The 18,755-nt window shown below is 41.0% G+C and overlaps 1 protein-coding gene across 4 annotated transcripts in view; it reads right to left on the reverse strand.

The window, feature by feature from the left end:
* The window catches only part of nfic (nuclear factor I/C), a 35,245-nt gene that overhangs the window by 10,762 nt on the left and 5,728 nt on the right, over positions 1-18,755 (reverse strand). For all 4 annotated transcript variants that reach the window (XM_084011461.1, XM_084011462.1, XM_084011463.1 and 1 more), the window contains exons 2-11: positions 13,308-13,478; positions 12,998-13,174; positions 10,540-10,723; positions 7,172-7,246; positions 6,688-6,762; positions 5,532-5,664; positions 3,965-4,086; positions 2,852-2,965; positions 2,395-2,552; positions 1,808-1,991 (exon numbers count right to left, since the gene is read on the reverse strand). In XM_084011461.1, the coding sequence (XP_083867587.1) occupies positions 1,808-1,991; positions 2,395-2,552; positions 2,852-2,965; positions 3,965-4,086; positions 5,532-5,664; positions 6,688-6,762; positions 7,172-7,246; positions 10,540-10,723; positions 12,998-13,174; positions 13,308-13,478 (1,393 nt within the window). The remainder of the gene's footprint in view (positions 1-1,807; positions 1,992-2,394; positions 2,553-2,851; positions 2,966-3,964; positions 4,087-5,531; positions 5,665-6,687; positions 6,763-7,171; positions 7,247-10,539; positions 10,724-12,997; positions 13,175-13,307; positions 13,479-18,755) is intronic.

Here is an 18,755-nt window from a genome sequence, read left to right on the forward strand (position 1 = left end):
TGTACACTCTTGAAATGCTTGAAACAGTCGGAGTTTTACATTTTAAAGTTATTTTGACTAAGGTTCAGGAACAAGACCACACTTCACTCCCCCAACTAATTTGGTTAACTATCCCATCATTTCCACCACCTGTATCTCATTAATTCAATTACCTGTGCAGCCCTCTATATAAACGTGTCTCACAACCCGACCCACCCCCAAATCCTGTTCCTCTTCCCTCTCTACAGGGTGGCACGGTGGTTTGTGGCTTGCTCCATTACCAAACAACAAGGAGGTCCTGAAATCATACCCTGGTGAAATAATGAAGCTTGACGGTCATCAAGACACACTCTCCTGAGTCTTGATCCCCCGAGATCCCAGGTGCTCCAGCCACAACACCAAGGCCCCACACAATCTTCCCCCACCTTACTAGACCCCCACCTTGCCTCGCCATCCCACCACACTTGGCCCTCACCCCATCATCTCACTGAAATCGGCCCTCATCCCACTGAACTTGACCCTCACCCCAATAGGGGCGGGAATCACAGAGTAACTCACGATATGATAATATCACACTATTTTGCCCATGATAACGATGATATAACGATATTGCAATTCTGCGATACACGATATATTGCAAGAACTCATCTACAATATGCATCACGATATCTGTGAAAAGCAGGAATTAATCGTATACTGTGTTTATTCACTGCATTTTGGTGTCAGTTTCACAGAATTTGTCAACTGAGATTAAACAATATATGACAAAGTGCAGAGTCTTAGCTCAGTCCCTCATTAACACATAATGACAGAACAAGTCTACATGTGCCATCATTCCAATATAACCATAAACTGGCAAAAGGCCTAGAGGAGTCATGAGGTAGTGACTCTGGTGGGGAAAAATGGTAAGGCCTGCATATTTTAATTAAAAAAATAAATAAATAATATATATATATATAAAATATATAATGGTCAATCTTTTAAACAAAAATGTTATATTGATATTTGGAGCCAGTGTATCGACAACGTATCGCAGCAGTGAGTATCACGAAATATGGATATTTTGATATGTTGTCCCACCACTACACCCCACCATCCCACTGAATTTGACCCTCACCCCACCATCCCATCAAAAATCTCATCCCACCAAACTCGACCCTTACCTGACCATCCCACCAAACCCGACCCTCACCCCACCATCCCAGCGAACAGGACTCTTATCCAATCCTTCCCACATACTCAAGGCAATCCAAATAAAACTTTTGTTCATTACTTGTTGTGTGGTCTTGGTCTCCTGGTGAAAACCCTGCATTGTTTGGCCTGTCCTCCAAGACCTCCACAGACACTAATTTGTGATACATCGCGAGCAAATGTAATCCACAATGCAGTTTAGTTGTCCACTTTGGGACCTTTGCCCTGACAGACATGTGGGCTCTTATATGATCTGGGAATGCAGTGCTTTTTAGACTTAAGTGTCTTCTACACTGTCAGATGTGCTATGCTGTTAAATGATGTACAACTACCATATCCTGGGAAGCGGGTAGTTTAAGTCGGCCTGAATGCAGCCCAGAAGCTGGCAACCACCTCATAGACTTATGCATAAGCAATGGCTTAATACCTTCCTAGAGGTGATCAGTATGGATCTCTCTGTGGCTAGAACTCATGGTGCAAGTGAAAAAACAATAACGGAATGGACTCATTAGGTATGATCATATTAAGTTAGTCCTTAACTAAGAGTACTGTCTTTCTAACAAAAAAATGCAGTTTAGTTGTGTGGGAAATTGTTAGGAGAGAGCAGGCTGCAATATAAGTTGTTGTTACCACTTACTGGGTGAGGTGGGGGAGTTTGCTCCCCCATCAGAGGAGGTGGTGGTGGCCTTGGACTCGACAGGCAGCGTTGGCCTGGGTAAGGAGGACGGGGGAGGAGCCAGGGAGGGTGCAGGTCCTGGCAGCGCCAACATCTGAGAGGAGATGTAGTGACTGGGAACTTTAACCTGGTTGCTGCCATTCAGCTGCAAAAATCAGAACGACACAAAACCGAATATTGTCATATTTGTGCTGCAAAACATTTATCAGCCGTTTTCCATCACGTTTGCAAATTGACAGGAACTAGTGCATGTCTGTTTGTTTAGGTTTTACCAGTACAACTTGCACCTTACAACTGTTATATAAAATAAAATATTAAAAATACTATTGTGCCGCACTAACCTCCATACTTACCTCACTCCAGATAGTGAATACACACACATTTCAGGCACATAATGAAGTTTTTAGTCTTTTGTTTTGTTTTGTTTTTCAGGTAGAATTAGTTCTGACTCTGGTGTGTAATAATCTCTCATAGTAGTAGAGGAGGTCTGGGACATTCAGCACCCCTCCCCCCACCACCACCATCACCTTTTGACTGGTGGTACTCACTGAGCTGGGGGTTTGATTGGCAGGGTCGCAGGCCAATGAGACCAGATCCTTTAGTGGGTCCTGGGCCAGGTGAGGAGGATAGCGGATCGCTCCATGAGGGAAGTAGGACGAGGGAGAGAAATGAATAGATGAGGATGGGTGGGGACTCCGAGACAGACCTGGACAGAGAGACAACACAGGGGAGAGAGAGCGAGAGAAGACAGTGGATGACCTTTTGATCTTGGTGAGCTCATATTCACACACCTATATACCACACATATACAGTATAATACGTACGTACGTGTGTATGAACTTATTATGTATGTATACATTTATGTATGCACGTGTATATATCTATATCTGTATGTATATATACATATGTGTATGAATGTAAGTAGCTATTTATGTAATTATGTATGAGTATGTAGTTGTAAGTTGTATGTAGTATATATGTAAATGCACATCTATGTATACTAACCACTGTGAACAGCTATGACTGGCCGGTGGTGCTGAGTGAAGGAGCCCAGTCGTGGTGAGTCTTCTTGGGGAGAGGGACTGTCCAGCTCTGCCTTCTTCACTGGAGGAGACAGACCTGAAACAAAAGCACATTTATTGTTGCCAAACACCTTTTATTTTTAACTTGTTGGTTTAACAAGCAGTGTAACCACAGCTGTAACTCTGGTGTTTTTCCTACCTCCAGTTCCAACACTCTATTATTGTTTATCACTGTGAAACTAGATGCTTTAGACTTTTGCCTCAGACAAATGCCAACCTCCAACATATAAAAACATGTTAATGAACAAATAAAACATGTTAAAATGGAGGAAAAAATGGAAGAAAAACAAAAACATAGGACATTGAAAAGTAGTTTTATTATTTGAAATGGGAATTTGCGGAACTAGCAAGAGAATACATGTTAAGCTAACACTCAAACCCCAAACCTCCCACATAAAAGTAAGAAGACGTACCCACTACCCCACCAAACCATAAACAACAATGTGCATTGCATCATATATGTAAAGAGGTTTAAAGGGAAAAGTCCCACAAACTCCAGATAATGTGGCCATGCTCTGAGACACTGTGTAGCTGAAGTGAAAGTAGGGCTGAGACCTGGTTCTGGTTCCTGACAGCCTGAGCTTACTGTCTGCAGTGAATCTCCTGTTTCAACATCAGGACACAACCTGCAGGTCTGAACAGTGGAGCCAACGCTTAAGGGCCTTAAAGTTGCATTCTTTCTAATGTCCATCAGGGGGCAACTCGTCTCTGATTGCATGGAAATCTCTGAGAAAAGGACCATACTTCTCATTTGACTAATTACTTCAGTAAACACTGTTTATAAAATTAGCATTTTGTGTTTCGTATCATCATCATCAGATTCATCTCTCTGGATGGGACGTCCGAGTATAAACCAAGATAGAACCATCAATAAACACGCAGCCTCATAAAACTACTCAGATACAACCGCACTGAGACCAATGCAGCAACGTGATGTTAACCTCTCATCATTGAGCCTAAGAAGTAAATATATATATATATTTACCCCTACTTGTCATTACTCATAAATGTGATGTTTGTTTTCTTATTGTGTTACCTCCTTCCATGTCATCAGTCCAGTTCCTGGAGCTGCTGGCAGGAGAGGAAGGTGAGTGGTAATACTCCCCTCCTGGGCTGTCAGCCTCTTCCTCCATAGAGCCAGACTTATGACGCTTACTCCTGCAGACACATATACAAACACGTACAGACATCAGAGGCAACTCTGAACCTTACCCTGAACTTTGAGTTGACCAACTGTGAGATGGGCAATTCTAGTTTTCGGTTCCAGAACAGCTGTTCTAAATTAGTTCGATCAACTCTGAGTATGTAAACTCTGAGTTGCGCGCCTGCCTGCCGACTCTACAAAGCCATCATCAATGGAGCTCTCTAATAGAAAAAAGGCGGAGACATGTAGGAGAAACTCAGGGTTTATTGAAGCAAACCTGCCAGCGAGCAGGTTAGGTTCACAGAGTATGTTACTATGGTAACTGACCTAAAGGTTGAGTTACCTCTCTTTCTGGAACGGAAAACTCAGAGTATCCCTCTTCTCAGGGTTAACAAACTCGAGTTTCAGGAAAACCTGCTTTCTGGAATGGGCCCCTGGGATTATGCTTTCTTGATGGTTATGTGAAGTAATCAAAGCAGAGAGCTAGAAAACATATGTCCAAAGTGTTTTGTTTTGTTGGGATCAGTGGCTAAAAGTGCTGAAGTACCTACAGTGCACTGATGTAAGGTCTTCAGTGAATACAGATGTTATTAATAGTAGCTGACAGCTGTGCAGAGACATTGTTGTCCATAAATAAAACACCAGTGCTGGGAAGTAGGGAACTTCATGTGATTAAACCAGGCAGCAACCTCCAGTTCTGAAGAGTAATGTCAAAGCTGAAGTATCCTGCATTCTCTCTGCTGGCCATCAGGGGGCGACTCCGCAGGTTGCAAATAGAAGTCTGATTGCATGGAAGTCTATGAGAATATGACCCCAATTCTCACTTGATTTATGATCTCAGTTAACATTGTAATCATGAGTTTATGGTCTCAATCTCTAGTTTTAAGTCTCCTTTAATACAGCATGATCATCATTTAGTAAATGTTGGCCTTTCAGAATAAAAAAGACCATAAAGCAGGGTATGATTTAGCTACTAAAACATCGCTACTATGCTACCCATGCAATTAGCTGTTAATATTTCCTTAAGGCTTAGCTAAATCTTAGCAATGGAAGCTAACTTTGTTAACAGCTTCACACCAAAATCCAGTAAGGTTGCTGCTTGAGGTCCAGCTGTGCTGATTGTGTCCATCAGCTTTGTCCACACTGTGTTAGGACTGGCTCTTCTTTGGAAAGACTGTAGACGTGGCTATGGGGCTATGGGTAGCTGATGATTGACTGGTTATCAGGTTATGCTTTACAGTACTTCTGCAGCAGCTACTTTTTCATCTAATAAACAGTTTTTCATTTCACTGTTAAATGGCTCTCTTACAAACCAAATGTTGATGTGCATTCAAAGAGGAAACAGAATCTGAAAATTGTGTGATTTCACTTCATGAAGGATAGTGATGTGGCTGGATTTTTCATAAGCTAAAGTAACAGTGGTGGCACAGCGTGTGTGTGTGTGTGTGTGTGAGATTACCCGCTGGATGAGGTGCTGGCCAATGATCGTCTGAGGCTGACTGGCTGGTTGACAGACTGGTTGAGGTCGTAGGCTAAATGACCCTGGAGCTCCCCCATAGAGAAACTAGGTCCTACTCCTGTGACCACTGGAGCTGCACACACACACACACACACACACACACACACACACACACACACACACACACACTATATTTAAAGTCCCAGTCGGCAATATTTTTTTGATCATATTCACTGAAGCCGACAATATGCTCTGATAGAACAACATAAATCATCCGGTTTTAGAAAAAAAAAGCACGCCTCTACGTGCACGTAGAGCCTGTTGTTTGTTTTGCAAAGATCAAAAGAGCCCGGATCATCCTGTCCAATCAGCGCGCAGGGCTGTGTTCATGCACACAGAGCCCCTCCCCCCTCGGGTTGTTCCACTATCACAGGGGGGAGGTAGAGGGAAGTAGCAACAAGTTTCCAATTCCTCGGTTAAAACCTGAAACGAGGAGGTCCAAAACAACCAAGGAAAAGAAAACACTGGTGGAAAATAAGGAAATAAAGAAAGATTGCGATGGTGCCCGTGATAAAACATCGGACCCGCGTTTCAAAGGTGGCGTGACCTAAGGGATTTCAAAGGGCACGAAGTCAAGGGGAAGGAGCTCGGTGGTCGTGGGGGAGGAGCGTGAGAGTTGTAAACATTCAAAATCTGACAGAGTGCCCTTGATCCGCTGGACTTGCCGACTGGGACTTTAATATCAGCCGTTCAATACCTGTGTTTCTATCTTTTTGCCAAATGAATGTTAAGTCACCCAACACATGGTGCTTATCAGATGTGCTATGTGATAAAAAATAGTACAACTGTGACGAATAAATGTGTTCATCCAATTGGCAGCAAAAGACCAAAGAGCAATTTTCCTCCAAAATACGTCAGGAATGTTAAACCATGTTCATGTCATATGGCACCAATTAGCACCTCGTTACTTGCAAATAGCATTCACATTAGCATCCAGTCCAAAAATCTGACTGGGACGTACGTTTCACAAGTTGGATGGAATATGGGGCTGTCCTCCATGAGGCCAACGATTATACGATGTAACTGAACCTAATAGATAAAGAGTTGGTGGTCATAGGTTGGGTCAAGGCTAAAGTTAAAGGTAAGTTAGACTTACTTCTTGAGACCTGGACCAGCTCAGTGACACTGAAAACTCCTGATGTCACAAAACTATCCTGGAACTCTGGACCATCTGGAGAAACACAACAGCATTTAGACACTAGAGGTGATATAATGATAATAAATATAATGTTCATTCACATATTTAAGTCCTGCTTAAGTACAGTTTTCTTCTTGGTTTCAATTCATCCATGACTACACAGATGGTTGGAACAAATTCCTGCATCCTGCCGACTGCAAAGGATCCTTCTTCTCTTCCAAAAGAGTTGCTATCAATTTAATCAATCACATCAAACCAGGTTGGTGTCCTATTTATGAATAAGGTCATTATTGTATTTGTTCACGTTGTTGAACAAACCGAGAAAATGAACAGACATTAAATGAAAAAAGAGCAACTGTTCCATTAATGATGAACATTATGCATGTGCATGTACATTTCAGAATATTCTCACAGACTGAAAAAGTGAAGATCCTTTGGTTACCCATGGTGGCGGTCCGACTGTCCTCCTGATCAGAACCCACTCCTGTACGACTGGGACTGCTGCTCTGCTCTGCCTCTGCAGAGACAGACAGAGACAGACAGAATGAGAGCGAGAGCCAGCGAGAGAGAGAGAGAGAGAGAGAGGGAGAGAGAGAGAGAGAGAGAGAGAGAGAGAGAGAGAGAGAGAGAGAGAGAGTTGGTATTCAAACACTTGTTTTCATGAATACATCAGGACACAGCTCCCAGATGAACATTCACAGCTGATGGATGTAAACAGGCCACCTCGGATAAAGGATTCCCCCACAGCCCCACATCGCTCTTAGATGGTTACAATCTTATCCAGTCTGATCGTCATCAGTGTCTACTGGGACATTTAGGATGTGAACAGAAGGACCAGTGTCCCAGTTTGAGTCCATCTGGTGCCTTTGGAAATCTGATGAATGAATGAAACGCTGGTGTTTTTGGTCTCTCCAGAGTCCTCCAGGTTCTATCCTGCTAATGAAGTGCCAGACAGATCCTATGCCACTTCAGGGCATGGAATAGTAATACATTTTGCTATGATGGATGATTTTCATGTAGGACATTTTCACTTGTCACACATGTATGTATATCTACTGTCCCACCATTAAGGTACCAGGTTAGGAGATATGAGTTTTTTTATCATGTAAAAATATATACCAGTATTATCGTGAACGATATGATATGGCCCACCCCTACCAGCTACTCATCCTTCCATCTACTCCACCTCTTTAACTACTCATTAACACAAGTATCTCTTCAGCAGCTCAATGCTTTAATGGCCAAAGATTGGTCCAGATGTTCAAACAGAACAGAAGAAGAAGAATGACTGAAGTGACTTTGAAGTGGTTGTTGGTGCAATACTGCTGGTTAGAGTATCTACTGGGATTCTTCTTTTTATTGTGTTGTTTCAAACAGCGCCAATAAAATGAATTATTAAGATACATATGTTGATGTTATTGAATCATCAATGCCGAATAATCTACGGATTTGAATTTAGAGTGGTGTATTTGTAAGTGATAAGACCCTCAGTTGCAAATTAGCAACTTTTTTCACTTTTGAAATCATCTTTGAAAAACAAATGGATTACCAATACGTATGTCTCCACCAGTACATGACCAGTGTGATGGTAGTTAGTAGTCACATCTGCAGACACAATAAGTGCAGGACATCATGAGCCGAGCGTCAGGTTTACTGGTTTCCAGCATTGAACTGTTCCCAGGTTACACTGCTGTGAATGTGAGACATTCTCAATGGTTTGTGCAGTTAAATAGCTTGTATGTGTCATCATGCATGAAACTAGTCAAATATTTGTCACTGTGTAGCTCTTCCTACATAGAAAACAAGTAAGACTTCGCCCCCTAATGGCCAGCTGAGAGAATGCAAGTTTAAGGCACTTCGGCCTTGGCTTCACCTCTCAGAACTGGAGGTTGCTGCCTGGAGAAAGCCTTCAGTCATTTTATGGAGACATATAATCCTACAATGTCTCCAGTTAACATTCAGGTCAAATAGTTTATTCATTCTCTTAATACGCTGACTGTTACTAACAACAACATTACAACTGTTATTGTAATCTATTTATTGCTGTATGGCCTGGACTTTACTGCAATGGTGCAGTTATAAACAGCAGGACTTTTAGAGCACTCTTTGTTTTGAGCTGTTTTTACAACCACAACACTTAACCACAGCCCTGACTCACTATGAGTCGGTGTTCCCCTGAAACCCGGGCTGGCTGGAGATCATGTTTATTCTGTAGTCACTCGGTATGTTATTTACCTGGTGTCACTAGTTACTGGTGCAGTTGTGTCTGTCCTGTCCTCGTTGTGTTACTGAGTGAGACTCCTCCTGAAGCCACAATATAAAAACCAGATGTGAACATTGCATTCTTTGGTTGGTAGCTGAATTAAACATATTTATACAACCGACCAATGAGAAAAAAGAAGTTCTCAGATACTCTCAGAGAGAAGGATTCAGAAAGGATTTCTTAGAATCACATGACTAACAGTAGCTTCTTCGAAATGATCTCCATATTAAATCAGATAACTGTGGCTCCAAGAGGACGATTCCCAAAGACTCTCACAGTCACAAGCAGCAGAGCAGCAACCGTACTGGATCTGGATCCATCTGGTTTCTGATGTGAAACTGTTAACTAAGTTAGCTTCATAACTCAAGGTCAACTTTACAGTGTGTTAAAGTAAAAACTAGTCTAGCGATGGTAGCAACCTGTCAATCACAAGGTAGCCACGCCCAAAAGCATACCCTGCTAATTGACTATTTGGTCTCTCAATGGACCATCATTTACTAAATGATCATCATGCTGTATTGAAGAAGACTTGAAACTAGAGCTTGAGGCCATAAACTCATGTTTATAATGTTTACTGAGATAATAAATCAAGCGAGATGTAGAGTCATTATCTCATAGACTTCTATTCAATCAGACTTCTTCTTGCAAGCAGAGGAGTCGCCCCCTGATGGCCAGCAGAGAGAATGCAAGTTGAAGGTACTTCAGTGTCAACTTCACTTTTCAGAATGGGAGGTTCTGGCCTGTAAAATTCATGTCAGCATTCACCCATTTACACACATTCATACGCTGACGGCAGAGGCTGCCATACAAGGATCAGGATCTAAACTAACACACTGATGGCACAGCCTTCGGTTCAGTATTCAGGAGGAGTGGTCACTCACTTTACAATGTGTGACAATAAAGAAGATTTACTTATTCACTAAATAGTATATAAAGATATATTTATACTGTGTTTTGTCACATCTATCAGTGAGCTTGTACAAGCTTTTCTTTTTGAAAGGAAAGTTGGCCTGGTTCGAAAATCCAATCTAGGTCTTCCATCACTGTTTCTCTTGTCTTAGAGATGAGGCCAAGCTAAAAATAATGTGGGAACCCACACACACACACACACACACACGAGGATTCCCACTCTATCATTTTCAGTGATAATCTAGCTGCTATGTCAGATGAGGTTTGAGCCATATCCATCCACAAATATGTTTCTCTCTGGAACATTTAAAAGAGAAGTCTTTGGTTGTACCTCATCTATGAAATCGGGTCATAGAAATGATGACAAAATGATCACAATACAAACACACCTGCAGATGTGCAGCACTTTGACGGTATTTGACTCCCATTCACACAGCTTCCCTTTCATTATTACCCAACTGTCTCCACAGAGAAACAAATGTTGAGCAATAATAATTTAATCTCCTATTGCAGATCCGTGCAACCACTACCAGGAAGTGTCTTTGTGTGCTCCAATCATTTAGCAAAACATCTGGATGAAGTGATTCAATATTTAAATGTGATCTCAAGTACACGTGAAAGAGTGCGTTGGTACATACCTCTCTCTTGTACGTAGTAAGCGAGGTAGAGGTCAAGCTCTTTGACAGAGACAGAGATGTGCCTCGGCTGGACACAGAGGATTGGATTGGAGCACTGGCCTCCCTTCACCAGCCGCTCTCCATCTGTGCTTTCCAATGGGATTCCTTTAAACAGGATGACCATCACCAGGTCCAACCTCCACACCTTGAAAAAGACAAAACACAATCAGTGTTGACCGAAAACAGCAGCAATCTGAAGTCAGCTAAGGTGATCATGTGGAATCAATCTTCCCCTTCATGTGTACCACCCTGCTTCACGGAATAGTCCCAAGTCACGATAAATATAATAATTTTACTTTTAATGTATAATTTCATTACTTGTCAACCTAATAAGTTCATCTTCAGACAGAAACATGAATGTGTCTTCTGTATTTGTGTTTGAGTTACAGAATATCTGTAATGTTGATGTTTTCGTCATCATATCAGCTTACTGCTGATATGATATCAAACACTATCTAATTGGATGCTTTCGGTAGCCAACTTTGACTGTGTTCATGTTGCCACACTGTTTAAAGTAGATTTCTGGTAAACTGGGGTGACTTCTGGGGGATTTTGACTATAATGGAAAAACAAACACTTCTATGTTTAACAAAAACATTGTAATAATACATAAAACATTAAAGACACAATGATTTTCAAATGCAAACAATATCCATTATAATAAATACCAACATGGCATTTAATGCTCTTTTTCTGAACCTCAATTAAGCTAGCTTGCCTAGTAAAAGGTACAGTCATGATCCTCCTCTATATTTCTGTGGTCCTGAGGCCTGTACGACGAAGCAGGACTTGTGGTGAGCAAGTTAACTTCAACTCTGTTTTCAGTCCTACAATGGTGGCTTCTTATCATGCAGATCACCATGGTAACTGATGCTGCACACCTGACCTGCTCTGGAGCAGGTTATGTTCAAGATAAGAGATCAACTCGTAGAAAAGCAACACTTACGGACCAATCAAAGTTTGAAGTGCTGATCTTGAGTTAATATTTCAAACGTGTGTTCAGATGAGCTTATGAACTGAAGAACTAGTGGTGAAAAATGTTCCTCCTAAAGAATACCCTACTGTTCCTGACTGACACAGACTCACCACAGACACAATGGGGGGGATTAGCTCAGGAGGTAGAGCAGGTTGGCTGGCAACCACAAGATTGCCGGTTTGATCCCCGGCTCCTCCTAGCTGAGTGCCTGGTGTCCCTGAGCAAAACACCTCACCCTAATTGCTCCTGACGAGCTGGCTGTCGCCCTGCGTGGTTGACTCCGCCGTAGGTGTATGAATGGGTGAATGTCAATCATTACTGTAAAGTGCTTTGGATAAAAGCGCTATATAAATGAGGACCATTTACCATTTACAAGCCTTGATTCGACCTTGATTCTGGTTGCAAAAAGAAGTCTGATTGTATAGAAGTCTATGAGAAAATGACCCTACTTCTCTGTTGATTCATTATTTCAGTAAACATTGTAAACATGAGTTTATGGTCTCAATCTTTAGTTTCTTCTATACAGCATGATGTTCATTTAGTAAATTATGGTCCATTTAGAGTAAAATAGATGATAAAGCAGGGTATGCTTTAGGGCGGGGCTACCTTGTGAGTAAACCAGCTGCTACTACACTACCACGCTACCACGCTACCACGCTACCAATGCAATTAGCTACCAAGATTACTTCAACACTTTATTCTGGAAGCTAACTTTGTTAGAAGCCAGATGCATCCAGATTCAGTAAGGTTGCTGCTCGGGGTGCCGCTTTGTTTGTCAGATCCCCCACGTTGCTCCTCCGCAGTCCAAATATGGTGACTTCATTCACTGGTTGCAATAAATCCGCGATGGCGACAGTGAAAATACTGAACTCAAGGCTTCAAAATCGTAGTCCTCAAACCAATGGATGTCACAATGACTACGTCCACTTCTTATATAAAGTCAACGCTCAACGGCTCTCGACATGGCAACGGTTGAGCCGGTGGAGTGTAGCTAACAGTGCTAACCTGAATGGTGGATGCTACGCTTCTTTGTTTGTCGCAGTAACCATCGTATGAGTGCGGCAGCTGTGATGGATCACCAGCATATGTGACCAGCCAAGCAAGTAACAAAGCTAGTTTTACATACCACTTAGCTCTCAGTCAACATGCAGAATAATGTAACGGTAGAGGTGCTATAGATTATTGCTCCTATTTGCTACGTTTGATGTGAAACACTGAAGAATAAAGCGCCAACAGAGACAGGCTGCACATGGAAATTATACTTTCATGACACAAAAACAAATGACATTTAGCTACCTGACCCCTCTCTTCAGCCAAAAGAAGGAAAAACAATGGATAGTTGAGTTTCATCTAATCTCATATGCCTGTAGACCATCTGCTTTTCATACATCGACCTATGATCCGGCATTGTGGTGCAACAGGACTGAGGAACGTTTGTTTTACCTTGTCAGCTTGTCGCAGACAGTCTATGCGTCTCATTTTGCCTTTCTGGTCAGGGTTTGATAGGACGCAACATGCAGCTTTCTTCCCAGTGATGGACAGGACAAAGTCTTCTCTGCATTCAGGCCTGATGTCCTTTCTTAGCTTGGCCAAAAGACGGCTAGCCCACTTCTGTTTCACCTAGGAACAGAAGGGAGGTACGGTTGAATTCATGTTTGATTAATGTATGGGAATATTTTGTCAAACATGGCTTGACCAAACATTTTTAAAAAGCTCTTCCTTTTATGTAATGATCATCCACTCTCCAACCTACTTCTGCCTTCTCTCCCAGCAGCTCGTCTTTGACCGCTCTCTCTTCTTCTTTAGTCATCCTTTTCTCATGTTTCTTGAAGTACTTCCTTTTTCTGGCCTGGAGGTTGAACCATGTGTAGGCGAAGGCACGGACCTGGGGCAGCAGAGCCTCAATGAACGGATGGAACTCATCCTACATGACAGACAGACAGACAGACAGACAGACAGACAGACAGGCGAGCGTAAAGACACACACAGGATTATGGGTAACCATAGCAACTTTCACCACAATGTCCTCAGTGCTGACATGAAGCTGGAGTCTATTTTCCAAATCTAGATCAATACATGGTTCACTCGCTGGTTTGGCACATAAGAATGGCTGTGGCTCAGGAGGCAGAGTGGGTGGCTGGGTTGCAGTTTGATCCCCTGCTCCTCCTTTCTGCATGGACTCAATGGGCAGGTCATCCTTCACGACCCCCCACCACCATCAGCACATGTATGTGTGTGAATGGGTGAATGAGAGGCCAATCTGTTAAGGTAATAATATTATGCAGGCCAAACTAATTGTGATATTATCCCAATAATCATCAAAAGATGCTTTAAAGTCTCAAACTGATCCTTAAACATACTGGAGACACTGTGAAGAAACACACTGTCTTGTTGTTTCACAGATAAGGCAGAAATATTTATATTTATAGTTCAAAACAATCAACTAATCTTTAAGATGATCATAAATCATAAGGTCTCCCTGCATCAATAAAGGACAAATAAAAAATATATTTTTGTATCCATATTTTAAAATCAGGTCCAATTAACCACTTGGCTACCATGATAGCGAACTGACATCTTTGTCAAGCACACACCAACTATAGATAACTTCCTATTGGCTGTTTGTCAGTGATGCATCAACTTTTCAAATGACTGTGACACAAAGACAACCCTGCAGGTTCCTCACCAAGCAGTAACAGCTCAACAGATCAATGACAAACACCAAAATGTATACTACCTGAATGTCATTAAATTAAAAAGAAAACAAGAAAGTGAGTCCAAAGTACCCCAAATAAGTTGATTGGACGGGGTTATTTATGGTCCTGGGGTAGTCACACATAGGAATGGGATGATAAATGGATTTTATCACGGATCGCTATCAAATCACTCATATCGTGACGAGTGACTTTGAAAAGCTGTCTAGCTCTCTATCATGGTAGAGCGAAGATTAATAGAAAAAATTATAAAAATACAGGATAGAAAAATGATTTTAAAATGTGTTTATTCTTTATTTACTGTATGCAGGGACACTTTGGAAGGTCAAGAACAAACTCTACAATCGGAGATTTGTGTGATGAAGTACCCTCTGTTCACTGTCCTCCAGTCAGTTAGTGTGAAGGGAGCTGTTGTCCTTATTGGTACACATGAAGTTATGTATAGGAAAAGAGTCAAGCGACTATCGACACCAATAAGTCACGTTACTAATGACTGATGAAGTTTATTATTAGTTTCACATGGAACATCTACAATGCAACTCAATGTAGAGAATCTTCAAATCCTCTTAAGCCCTTACTGATTTGAGCTTCAGCTCCTCCCACATAACTTCAGTTAGAGACACAATTTAAACTGTACATTGGTTACAATACTTTGAAATTAAATTATCATTCCGCTTTTTTTTCTAAATATCTTTTACAGTTTTTCAGTTAACACAGTTTAGTGCTGTTTTCAGGCCTTTTCTGGAGTTAATGTTAACCAGAGCTAGAGTGGCTGACATCACACCGTTTCAGCTGTTCTGTTTTACACAAATCATTCACACTTCAGCCCTTATAAGCCTCACAAATTTCACTCCTTGTACACAATTAATCCTGCAGACCCCCAGAGGTCCAGACGCCCCAGTGTTTGTCATGTTTACTTAAACCGCTCTGCTGGTACAAAATCCTGTCCCCATCTTGGCAGCACACCAGAAACAGTAGCTGCATTCCATTTCCTGATCTACAGTCCAGGTAGGCTGCATTTCCTCTGATCTGCTGATTATATTCACTGTCAATGACTTGTTCTGTGTTGTTTCCAGATCAGTGAAAATTCAGCCTCCATGGCTGCTGCCAGGAAATGGAATGCAGCCTTCGCACCACACACACAAATGCTGTGTATAGACGAGAGAAAGATGTGCTTGCAAGTGTATTATCAGCCTGATCAATATACGCCCCGCCTATATCTTAACAGGAAGCTCAGGATTAGGCTTGTTTTCCAAAATAAAAGTCTCCAACTCTCACCATATGTAAACAGGAAACTAGGAATGGACTTATTCTTTTTTCCAATAAAAGCTGCAAAACTGTTTCTTCACATGCAACTCAGTGCAATGCTGTGTTTTGTCAAAGTAAGTCAAGTAACTCCAACCTAACAGAAAACTCAGGATGTGGGATGTGCACCAAGTAGCAGGCACAGTTGCAAACTTGCAAAACGTTTTAATTCAATGTGCCTGTTAGCAACAAGAGTGAATGGCTCATGCAAAGCACAATGACTGTACTTCAATGGGCTTCTTACTCTTAATCACCTGTATTCTCAAATATAAGACCACGAAAGACCCTGATGGTAGTATGATCAAATTTAAAGCTTTTTCATATTTTTCTGTGGGTAAAATGAATAGGACACATCTTCAGCATACTTTTATGTACAGACTTCATTTCAGATTTCAAAAGATCACAACGTTATTATTCCTCTTCCCTACATTTCTCCATCAACTAACTTCATACTTTCAGCTAAAGAAACCATTCAAATATCAAAAGGTTATGCTCATTTTTATTGTATTCACATTATTATAGCTTTGACATTTTGACAGCATTACATTTGTTGATGATCAACGTAATCAGCTCTTGGCTTCTTTAGATAATGCAGGTCAGCAACTAATTCTGCCAGTTATTCTTCCAGTTTTACATTTCAGTTTGCAGGTTTTGCAGCAGTGCAAAGCATGGCTGTTTCACTGTGATACTTCTGTATTCTCAGCAAAGCTTTGCAATTTCATTTGTCAGCATTCAGACACATTTTCTGCAGGAAATGCAACTTCTTGTTAACGTATAACTTATTAATCTGTTACAGTTTGTGATCAGATAGACCAAACTGCTACTGTTCATTTATGCAGGGATAGCGCACAATTAAAAGTAATTGCACCAAACAAGCTGGGGCCTAACACATGTCAATTAATACACTACATAAAACAACACAATACATAATAATCCATCAGTGTGAAGGGTGAAGAGGGTACAACTCTGATGTTAAACACTATAAAGGTTCACAAGTCTCTAATGGTTGTGGGTCTGGTATACCACTTCCCCACTACTCGCATCAGAAAACAGAATTACATGTCCAACCAGCCCTAATCCTCACACTTGGACTCGAGAGAGTCAAACTGTGGTATTCAGACTAAGTAGTTGGGCTTTCATAACTCCTCCTATAAATGGAGACATGTCACACAGCCATTCGTTAGCTACATACCCATCATTTCCACAACATAATTGTTTCATTAAAAACTTAACAACAGCAGTAGCAGCTTGTATAATTAAATAATATTGGATACCCTAATCCTAACCCTTATAGAACAGCAGATGTAAATTCAACCTGCAGTCCCCTGTATCTAACTGCTAGTTATAAACAGAGCCAAGCACTGGAGTCTCTCGTCTATCTGACATTAAATCTCTTTGGGTAGATGAAGTGATTGTTCTTTGGTTATGAAACCAAATACAGACTAAATATATCAAAGTAATTTGTAATAACAAGTAACAAGAACAAGATGGTTTGGAATGTTATTACATCATATTAGTTTCTATTTTTTATAATACTGTTATTTAATTTACTAACAAGCATTTAAAAATAGGGACGGGTCAGCTGATAACTGTTCTCTATATTCAGAGATAAACAAGATAAGTATCAGTGGAGAGACTCTCAACATAGAGCCACACGAAGACTAGTGGTGGGACAATATATCGAAATATCGATACATTCTGATACCCCCTGCTGCAATACATTATCAATGCACTGGCGCCAAATGTTGATATACATTTTTTATCAATATAAAAAAAATCCTATTTCTTTTATTATATTTATTGATTCCATGCATTAGCCTGTTACAATTTTTTCCCAATTTTGAGTCACTACTTCCTGACTCCTCTTGGGGGCACTCATCAAATGAATGAGGGCAAAGTGAAAGGACAACTCAGAGAGGGGAAACTAATCAGAGAGATAAATAGAAATGTGGACACACATGTATCTGCTCTGCTTTCTGGCAGTTTGGCCTTTTGCCAGTTTATGGTTATTTTGGAATGATGGCACATGTTCAGTCAGTGTGTGTTAAAGAGGGACTGAGCTCAGACAAATTCCGTTAAACTGACACCACAACCGGTGAATAAACACAGTATACGATTAATTCCTGCTTCTGCCTTTTCACTAGTATTTTTTCTCCTTCAGATACACAGATATCGTGATGCATATAGATGATTATCTTGCAATATGTCATGTATTGCAGAAAAGCATCATTGTGATATCGTTATCGTGGGAGAAATATTGTGATATTATCACATAATGAGTTACTCTGTGATTCCCACCCCTAACAATATGTTTACATACTCACCCATATTCCACTGTTAGTCAGAATATGACAATACTAATAATTTGGTGAGTCATATAAACATCATATTCCGTTTGGAAATTCTGAATTAGTTGTTATTCTGAATAATTTTTTGAGATGAAGACGTGTGATATGTTGATATTATTCAGGTTTTAGGATCAAAGTGTCACAAGCGGCTTATGTTATTTCACTTTTGCATGTTTTGAATTGATATATGGCATGTTAGGACATCAACCCACCAAACACAGCAGAGAATGCCAAAGAGGATATGGTGGCAAACTCCTCAAATGGACCAGATGATGCTGGTGCTTTCCACGCTACAGAGAGCAAGCGCTCTCTCACTCTATCACCTTTAAACATGCTGAAAATGCTCAACATATATCAAAATATTCCAATGTCCACACATCCTCATAGCTTTAGCCTCAATTTTAATATTTGGATATTTAAACTACTTAACAATAACAAACAGCAGGCTGGTCTCATAAACAGTCTATGTAGTTGTACGTCAGGACAGGTGATGTGGTATAAGGAGCAACAAAGTCCATATAGGCAAGAAGACTTTCACTCAGGAGACCACTGTTCCCACCCCTTGTGAAACCAGAAGTCAACGTGTCTTCCGTAGTTATGTAACAGCATCCCCCTGGTTATTGTAACCTAAACCACCATCGATTCTGAACCTAACCAAGCAGTTGTGTTGCCTTAGCAACAGCACGCTGGTCGCTTCTGTAGGAAAGTACACAAAAAATAACAAAATAACTTTTCGGAACATATTAATCAAAGCATATTTACTGTAAATCAACCCACACTGAACAAATGCCTGTACAGACCAAAACCAGTAGATACCGAAACAACAACATAAAC

Source organism: Eutrigla gurnardus (genome assembly GCF_963514095.1).
Source record: "Eutrigla gurnardus genome assembly, chromosome: 6".
NCBI classification, from domain to species: Eukaryota; Metazoa; Chordata; class Actinopteri; order Perciformes; family Triglidae; genus Eutrigla; species Eutrigla gurnardus.